General features: G+C 47.1%; 1 protein-coding gene across 1 annotated transcript in view; it reads left to right on the forward strand.

Moving 5' to 3' along the window:
* LOC307041207 (laminin subunit beta-1 variant-like) overlaps nucleotides 1-6,853 on the forward strand; it is a gene marked incomplete at its 3' end in the record, with an annotated part of 7,446 nt that extends 593 nt beyond the window's left edge. The window contains exons 2-5 of the mRNA XM_079684533.1: nucleotides 334-527; nucleotides 1,397-1,532; nucleotides 5,764-5,837; nucleotides 6,836-6,853. Coding sequence (XP_079540659.1) covers nucleotides 334-527; nucleotides 1,397-1,532; nucleotides 5,764-5,837; nucleotides 6,836-6,853 — 422 coding nt within the window. The remainder of the gene's footprint in view (nucleotides 1-333; nucleotides 528-1,396; nucleotides 1,533-5,763; nucleotides 5,838-6,835) is intronic.
* Nucleotides 6,854-10,013: the final 3,160 nt, after the last annotated feature.

Below are 10,013 nucleotides of genomic sequence, written 5' to 3' on the forward strand. Positions count from 1 at the left end.
TGTGCGTGTGTGTCTGGGTGGGTGGGTGTGCGTGTGTGTCTGTGTGTGTGTCTGTGTGTGTGTGTGTGCGTGTGTCTGCTCGTGTGTGTGTGTGTGTGTGTGTGTGTGTGTGTGGGTGTGTGTGGGTGTGTGTGTGTGTGTGGTCTTTGTGTGTGTGTGTGTGTGTGTGTGTGTTTGGGTGTGTGTGTGTGTGGTCTGTGTGTGTGTCTGATGAGTTAAAAGACAATGATTAAAACACAACAGTGTCTGACCTTTTTCAAAGCCCTTCACAATAAGAGCCTCTGATTACCTGTGTGTTATGAAGACTTTCACAATAAGAGCGTGCTCCCTCAGCTCTGCAGGTGTTCACCTGTGCTCAGGAGGGCGGGGGGCAGGAGGACCTCCCGGAGCTCAGTGATGTGTGCACAGAGGGCAGCTGTTACCCGGCAACAGGAGACCTTCTGATTGGCCGAGCCCACCAACTGTTGTCCACCTCCACCTGTGGACTGACCCGCCCCGAACCGTTCTGCATCGTGAGCCACCTGCAGGTAACAAGACTACTGTGTCATTTCTAAACACTGCTATATTATCATATCACATCACCTTTGTATATTAATAAAGTGTCCCTGGTGCTGTCAGAGGAGTAACACACACACACACACACACACACACACACACACACACACACACACACACACACACACACACACACACACACACACACACACACACACACACACACACACACCTGCTCACACCTTCACACACACACACACACACACACACACACACACACACACACACACACACACACACACACACACACACACACACACACACACACACACACACACACACACACACACACACACACACTGTGTTTAGAGTGTCTGGGGTACTTCCTGTGCGAGGATCTCCTTATAAGGATGTTGGTCCAGATGTTTCTTCAAAGGACAGAGTGAGCGTCCAATCAGAGAGGAGACCTACTGAGCGCGCTCAGTGCGTCGCTGAGGGCAGAAAGATCGAGGCTTTATCATCATGTGCAAGAGAATACAAATAAAATAGAAATAGTGCCAGAAGAGTCTGTATACAAGTACATGGAATATGAGATATAGATAAGTAATTAACAAGATGCAAACAGATAAATGTTTATGGATGCTCTTCACAGAGTTCAGGTGTTTAAATAAAGTTTTGACTTCACTGCAGTGTTTAAATAAAGTTTTCTTGAGGTCTTCCGCCGGTTGTTTTTCAGTTTTCTGTTAGATGTGTTTCTGACTGAGACCAGAAAGGAATCTGAGGAATTCCTTTATTAACCCTTTATCTCCCCCCTTTATCTTCCCCTCCCCCTCTCTCTCTCCCTCTCCTTCCCTCCCCTCCCCCCCTCCCTCTCGCCCCCCCTCCCTATGCCCACCCCCAGGAGGAGAAGAAGTGCTTCCTGTGTGACTCTCAGTCTCTCTACGACCAGCTGACAGGACAGAGCAGCGGCCATCGAGTGGAGAACCTGGTGACGACCTTTAATAACAGACTGAAGACCTGGTGGCAGTCTGAGAACGGTGAGGGGGGGATACCTGAGGGGAGGGGGGCAATAACATACCTGGGGGGGGAAATAACACACCTGGGGGGCAATAGCACACCTGGGGGGGGCAATAACACACCTGGGGGGGCAATAATACACCTGGGGGGGCAATAGCACACCTGGGGGGGCAATAACACACCTGGGGGAGGGGCAATAACACACCTGGGGGGGGCAATAACAAACCTGGGGGGGAGGGGCAATAACAGACCTGGGGGGGAGTATCAAAGGTCTTTACATACTACGAGTCATTCACACATTCACACCGACCCGGCGCCAGGGCTGCTTCTTCCTATAGGCGGACAATGTGGGGGCATAGGGCCCCCGCGGCCACTAGGGGTTCCCCAAGCTGAAAGTATATATTTTTTTTATTCATCCGTAAAACAAAAAAAGTTGAATTCATCCACACAAAGATGAACAAAATTAGTAGAAGCGGGAGGGCTGAAGCATAGCTTGTGGAAAGTAGCCCTCCAGTGCATCATCCTAATACAGCGGCATTATTGCGTCAAAAACGTATAGAAATGAAGGAGTACAAAGAAATAAAGAAAACAGGACAAAAATGTTAATAAAAGTTTAGGCAGGAAAACAATAAATTCATATATATATATATATATATATATATATATATATATATTAGGGCTGTCAAACGATTAACATTTTTAATCAGATTAATCACCATTCGAACTATGTCCGAAATAAGCCATTTCTTTATGTATATTGTTGTGGGACTGGAAAGATAAATGAAAGAAGGCGGATATATCCATTTCACAAACAGCATGTTTATTATAACATTGTTCTGTGTGTCAGAATGAAAGACAGCCCACACACCTATCAATCATCAAACCGTGGGGTCTTAATTCATTACGGGTTGATTTCTATCAACGGGGGAGTCCTTCAGGAAAGTCGACGAGGGGGGGGGGGGGGGGGGGGGGAGCTAGTGGAGTACTTCAGGAAAGTCGACGACGTTGACGGGGGGGGGGGCTAGTGGAGTACTTCGTGACCACAGAGTATGATCAGCTGTTGTATCGCAGTTCTCCAGTGAAGGGGGGAGTCTCCCTCCGCAGCCGGTTGGCGTAGTTTTGGCACAATTCCTTCGTACAGACCGACGTTAACAGCAGCCCTGTCTGTGCACGCGGAGACCGACTCTGTCGTCCGGTGATCTAACCGCCTTCTGGAAAAGCTTCACAAGTACGTCGGTACGCAAATATGCTTGATGACACAAGTGACGGTACACATTTCAGATTACGCACATAACCTGCGTACCAGTTATGTGCACACCTGTACTACAGCAAAAGTATTCTCCGTCAGGACTTCCTGCAACAACACCACGCCGTTATCTTGATTCTGATTGGCCAGAAGACATTATCAAAGATGTTCTATTGAGAAGACGATCACTACGTGGCAAAAGTTTTCAAAACCGTTTCTAGTCTTCAGTATTTCCAGACAAGTGGCTACTGAAATCAATCTGACTAACTGCTGTCTGTGTGATTTACTCTGCGAGTTGGAGGACTTTATTTTGCTTACTTTAACATCATTTTTCATGAGATGAACTCAAAGATCTAAAACATTTTCTATAAACACAAAATAACCATTTCTCTCAAATATTGTTCACAAATCTGAAAAAATGTGTGATAGTGAGCACTTCTCCTTTGCCGAGATCATCCATCCCACCTCACAGGTGTGGCATATCAAGATGCTGATTAGACAGCATGATTATTGCACAGGTGTGCCTTAGGCTGGACACAATAAAAGGCCACTCTGAAACGTGCAGTTTTGCTTTATTGGGGGGGGTCTGGGGGGGTCCGAAAACCAGTCAGTATCTGGTGTGAGGGTTAGGATTAGGATTAGGTTTAGGATTAGGGTTAGGGTAATGTTGTGAATCGAGTGGCCTGTGTTCGTCGTCCATAACATACGCCTGCCCATACCATAACCCCACCACCACCATGGGCCACTCGATTCACAACATTACCCTAACCCTGAATAATTAAAGTTTTGAAATAAACAGCAATGAGACGAATCAGATGATTAAACATGATCTTTAAATATATTTTATATATATATTGTTATTTTTTTGCATTTTTTTGTAATCATTATTTGTAATACTTTCTGCTGACACTAGGGGGGGCTGTGCCCCTGTGTGTTGAGAAAATGTTGCATCTCTTGCATTTATTGACATAGAGGAGCCTTATTGTTTACCTTTTTAATATCATTTTTTGTAATTTTCAAATTGCTTGGTTTTTGTGAAATTAGCCTGTCGTCCTATTAAAGTTTAACAGATTGATGCATCTCCACAGATCATCTTAAAGGCTTCGGAATCCCCCCCATTGCAGTTAAAAAACTGTCAAAACTAGGGCCCCCCAAACAGCATCTTGCATAGGGCCCCCAAAAAGCTAGAAACGGCCCTGCCCGGCGCCTTTGACATTCCTGCCCTCCCCAATAAACACGTTTTATTTTCTTTATAAAAGAAAAGATATATTTTTATTTTTGTAATTATAAATAAACTGTGAACTTTAAGGCTACGAGCCGCGGGTGCACTGTGTATGTGCTGTGGGGAGTGTTGCAGTAGAACATTCCCCTGTAGCTGGTGCACTGTGTATGTGCTGTGGGGAGTGTTGCAGTAGAACATTCCCCTGTAGCTGGTGCACTGTGTATGTGCTGTGGGGAGTGTTGCAGTAGAACATTCCCCTGTAGCGGGTGCACTGTGTATGTGCTGTGGGGAGTGTTGCAGTAGAACATTCCCCTGTAGCTGGTGCACTGTGTATGTGCTGTGGGGAGTGTTGCAGTAGAACATTCCCCTGTAGCGGGTGCACTGTATATGTGCTGTGGGGAGTGTTGCAGTAGAACATTCCCCCGTAGCGGGTGCACTGTGTATGTGCTGTGGGGAGTGTTGCAGTAGAACATTCCCCTGTAGCGGGTGCACTGTGTATGTGCTGTGGGGAGTGTTGCAGTAGAACATTCCCCTGTAGCTGGTGCACTGTGTATGTGCTGTGGGGAGTGTTGCAGTAGAAAATTCCCCTGTAGCGGGTGCACTGTGTATGTGCTGTGGGGAGTGTTGCAGTAGAACATTCCCCTGTAGCGGGTGCACTGTGTATGTGCTGTGGGGAGTGTTGCAGTAGAACATTCCCCTGTAGCGGGTGCACTGTGTATGTGCTGTGGGGAGTGTTGCAGTAGAACATTCCCCTGTAGCTGGTGCACTGTGTATGTGCTGTGGGGAGTGTTGCAGTAGAACATTCCCCTGTAGCTGGTGCACTGTGTATGTGCTGTGGGGAGTGTTGCAGTAGAACATTCCCCTGTAGCGGGTGCACTGTGTATGTGCTGTGGGGAGTGTTGCAGTAGAACATTCCCCTGTAGCTGGTGTACTGTGTATGTGCTGTGGGGAGTGGTGCAGTAGAACATTCCCCTGTAGCTGGTGCACTGTGTATGTGCTGTGGGGAGTGGTGCAGTAGAACATTCCCCTGTAGCGGGTGCACTGTGTATGTGCTGTGGGGAGTGTTGCAGTAGAACATTCCCCTGTAGCGGGTGCACTGTGTATGTGCTGTGGGGAGTGTTGCAGTAAAACATTCCCCTGTAGCTGGTGCACTGTGTATGTGCTGTGGGGAGTGTTGCAGTAGAACATTCCCCTGTAGCTGGTGCACTGTGTATGTGCTGTGGGGAGTGTTGCAGTAGAACATTCCCCTGTAGCGGGTGCACTGTGTATGTGCTGTGGGGAGTGTTGCAGTAGAACATTCCCCTGTAGCTGGTGTACTGTGTATGTGCTGTGGGGAGTGTTGCAGTAGAACATTCCCCTGTAGCGGGTGTACTGTGTATGTGCTGTGGGGAGTGGTGCAGTAGAACATTCCCCTGTAGCTGGTGCACTGTGTATGTGCTGTGGGGAGTGTTGCAGTAGAACATTCCCCTGTAGCGGGTGCACTGTGTATGTGCTGTGGGGAGTGTTGCAGTAAAACATTCCCCTGTAGCGCCGGCATCTTAATGGGAAACCCTACATGTTGAAACGTCAAGCTACCCCACAGCACCCCCAAAAGAAAATCTCTGGCGCCGATACTGGCCGTGGCACATGACGGTTTTGTTCATGGTTCTCCCATGAAAATCACATGCCCTCTCTGTAGATTTGTTCTGGCGCCGGGTCTGCATTCATACATTCACACACTTTCGGGGGGGTTTGCTGTCACAGTTTATCTGTAGTTCGCTGGTGACCGTGATGCTATCTGCAGGTCTGGAGAACGTCACCATCCAGCTGAACCTGGAGGCGGAGTTTCACTTCACACACCTTATCATGACCTTCAAGGTGAGTCTACACACACACACTACACACACCTCATCATGACCTTCAAGGTGAGTCTACACACACACTAAACACACCTCATCATGACCTTAAAGGTGGGTCTGCACACACACTTCACACTCCTCATCATGACCTTCAAGGTGGGTCTACACACACACCTCATCATGACCATCAAAGCGGGTCTACAAACACTACATACACCTCATCATGACCTTCAAGCCAGACCCCACAGGGACCGTCAGTTCTCTGGTTACTGGCATCAACACCTGACATGAACACACAAATATATAATAGTAACTTAAGTGTTTCTCATGATATCAGGTTAAGTGTTTCTCATGATATTAGGTTAAGAGTTTCTCATGATATTAGGTTAAGTGTTAAAGTGTTTCTCATGATATCAGGTTAAGTGTTTCTCATGATATTAGGTTTAGTGTTTCTCATGATATCAGGTTAAGTGTTTCTCATGATATCTGGTTAAGTGTTTCTCATGATATCTGGTTAAGTGTTTCTCATGATAGCAGGTTAAATGTTTCTCGTGATATCAGGTTAAGTGTTTCTCGTGATATCAGGTTAAGTGTTTCTCATGATATCAGGTTAAGTGTTTCTCGTGATATCAGGTTAAGTGCTTCTCATGATATTAGGTTAAGTGTTTCTCATGATATCAGGTTAAGTGTTTCTCATGATATTAGGTTAAGTGTTTCTCGTGATATCAGGTTAAGTGTTTCTCATGATATCAGGTTAAGTGTTTCTCGTGATATCAGGTTAAGTGTTTCTCATGATATTAGGTTAAGTGTTTCTCATGATATCAGGTTAAGTGTTTCTCATGATATCTGGTTAAGTGTTTCTCATGATATCTGGTTAAGTGTTTCTCATGATATCTGGTTAAGTGTTTCTTATGATATCTGGTTAAGTGTTTCTCATGATATTAGGTTAAGTGTTTCTCATGATATCAGGTTAAGTGTTTCTCATGATATCTGGTTAAGTGTTTCTCATGATATCAGGTTAAGTGTTTCTCGTGATATCAGGTTAAGTGTTTCTCATGATATTAGGTTAACGGCCCTTCTACACTACAGGCATCAAAAAATCTTGAAGCTGGGCGTGTCTGAAGCTTGGCGATTTTTTGCGAGCAACGCGACCAACAACCAATCACATGAATCTCCCGCCCCCGACATACAAAGCAATAGCAATGTTAAAACGAAGTAAACTGGATATAAACTCTCCAAACAGGCGAAAACCTACCAGTTTCACCCACTGTCTCTGCCACCTCCCTCCATGCCTGGTTCCTCCGGTTTGTATCCTGGTAAATAGTTCTGGTCGTAAAGAACCGGGTGATTTGCTACCGTAATAACTCGTTTGGAATATGAGGAAATGAACTGCGGTTTGGCTCTCCCAGCTTGCACACGGTTTGATTGGCTGCGCTTGCACTGGCGGGATTTGCATAAACTGGATTTGATTGGCTGATGCCAAGCATCGAGCCTCAAAAGTTGAACATTGTCCAACTTTTGATGTCGATAGATGCTCGCGATGCTTGCAAAGCCATGCCATGCTCCCCACAATGCAGTTCGGCGAAGATTAAAAATCTTCTACGTCACCCCATTCAAGTGAATGGGCGAAGCGTTGAAAGCATTTTTCGATGCCTGTAGTGTAGACGGGCCGTAAGTGTTTCTCATGATATCAGGTTAAGTGTTTCTCGTGATATCAGGTTAAGTGTTTCTCGTGATATCAGGTTAAGTGTTTCTCAGGATATCTGGTTAAGTGCTTCTCATGATATCAGGTTAAGTGTTTCTCATGATATCAGGTTAAGTGTTTCTCATGATATCAGGTTAAGTGCTTCTCATGATATTGAGTTAAGTGTTTCTCATGATATAAGGTTAAGTGTTTCTCATAATATAAGGTAAAGTGTTTCTCATGATATAAGGTTAAGTGTTTCTCATGATATCAGGTTAAGTGTTTCTCATGATATCAGGTTAAGTGTTTCTCATGATATAAGGTTAATAATAATAATAATAATAACTTTTATTTATATAGCGCTTTTCAATAACCCAAAGTCGCTTACAAAAAAAAATTAAAAGTACAGAAAGGGGGTGAACAGGCAGAAGACAACATATTGGACAAGAAAATTGAACATGAACATTACATGAACAGGCAAAGGACAACACAGGGGGGGAGCAAGCATAGGACAACGAGCAAAAGACAACATAATGGAAAAGAGGAAAGAAAAAGTTGATGAATGTATGAATAAGAGATGCAGCGTGGGGTGAATAAGAGATACAGCGTGGGGTGTGAGTGAAGTCAGTGGGTTGGGGGGTAGGGTAAGTTGAAGGCTTGGGAGAAGAGGTATGTTTTCAGCTGGGTTTTGAAGGTAGACAGTGTGGGAGAGTGGCGGACAGATTGGGGGAGGGAGTTCCAGAGGCGGGGTGCTGATCTGGAGAATGCTCTGTTGCCAAATGTTTTGAGTCTTGATGGTGGTACTGTGAGGGAGAGAGTGGAGGAGGATCGGAGGGCTCGGGGGGGGTTGTAGGGGATGAGGAGGTCAGAGAGGTAGGGGGGGGCTAGGTGGTGAAGGGCTTTATAGGTGAGGAGGAGTGTTTTGAAGATGATGCGTTGTTTGATGGGGAGCCAGTGAAGAGAGCGGAGAACGGGAGTGATGTGTTCACGGGTCCGGGTGTGGGTGAGGAGGCGGGCAGCAGAGTTTTGTACCATTTGGAGTCTATGGAGGGAATGGGAGGAGATGCCAGTGAGGAGGGCGTTGCAATAGTCGAGGCGGGAGGTGATGAAGGCATGGATGAGGGATTCAGCAGCACGGGGGGGGAGGTAGTGTTTGATTTTGGCAATGCGGCGGAGGTGGAAGTAGGAGATCTTGATGATGGAGCTGACATGGGGGTCAAAGGAGAGGGTGGGGTCCAGGATAACGCCAAGATTGCGTGCCAGGGGGGAGGGGGTGATGGTCGAATTCTCAATGGTGAGTGAAATGGGTCCTGTTTTATTGAGGGTTGATCTGGTGCCTATGATGAGTAGCTCTGTTTTATCACTGTTGAGTTTAAGGAAATTGTGAGTCAGCCATGTTTTTATTGAAGAGATGCAGGTTTCGATATGGGTGAGGGGAGGGTTGTGAGGGGATTTGGTGGTGATGTAGATCTGGGTGTCATCGGCGTAACAGTGGAAATCAAGGTTGAGGTTGCGAATAATGTGACCAAGGGGGAAAAGATAGCAGATGAAGAGGAGGGGGCCGAGGACTGAGCCCTGGGGGACCCCCTGTGTGACTGGGGAGAGGGCGGATGTGTGGCCAGAGAGGGAGATGAATTGTTGCCTGTCGGTGAGGTAGGAGGTGAGCCAGTCGAGAGCGGAGCCCTCAACACCCTGTTGGCGCAGCCTTTGTAGGAGGATTGAGTGATTCACAGTGTCAAAGGCTGCGCTGAGGTCTAGTAGTAGCAGGATGTTGAGGGCACCGGAGTCTGCAGAGGAGAGGAGATCGTTGATTACTTTGACCAGGGCTGTTTCAGTGCTGTGGAGTGGGCGAAAACCAGACTGGAGGGGTTCATAGAGGTTGTTGGACTGGAGGTGGGTGTGGAGCTGGGTGGCGACAATACGCTCCAGTGTTTTGGAGAGGAATGGCAGGTTGGAGATGGGGCGGTAGTTGGAGAGGTTGGCTGGGTCAAGGGTGGGCTTTTTGAGGATGGGGGTGATGGAGGCAAGTTTGTAGATGGAGGGAACAAGACCAAGGGATAGAGATTGGTTGAAGAGGGTGGTGAGGTGGGGGATGAGGACAGGGAGGCAGGCCTTAGTTAGGGTCGTAGGGAGGGGGTCAAGAAAGCAGGTGGTTGTTTTGGATGAGGTGATGATGGCTAGGATGTGGGAGGAGTCAACAGGAGAGAAGGCAGTGAGGGGAGGGAAGGGCGGGTGGACTGGGAGAGGAGGGGGGGCGTGGGGGTTGGAGGAGATAGTGGTCATGGCAGTTAGGGAGCTGTTGATTTGTGAAACTTTGTTGTTGAAGGCGAGGAGGAAGGAGTTGCATAGGTCAGGGGAGGAGGGTGGATTGATGTCAGGTGGCTGGAGCAATTTATTGATGGTGGAAAACAGGATGCGGGGGTTCCGGTTGGTGCTGTCGATGAGGGTGGAGAAGTGGGCAGATTTGGCGGCTTGGAGAGCATCACGGTAGGAGGAGATGTGAACTTTATA

This window comes from Notothenia rossii (genome assembly GCF_949606895.1).
Source record: "Notothenia rossii genome assembly, chromosome: 5".
NCBI lineage: Eukaryota > Metazoa > Chordata > Actinopteri > Perciformes > Nototheniidae > Notothenia > Notothenia rossii.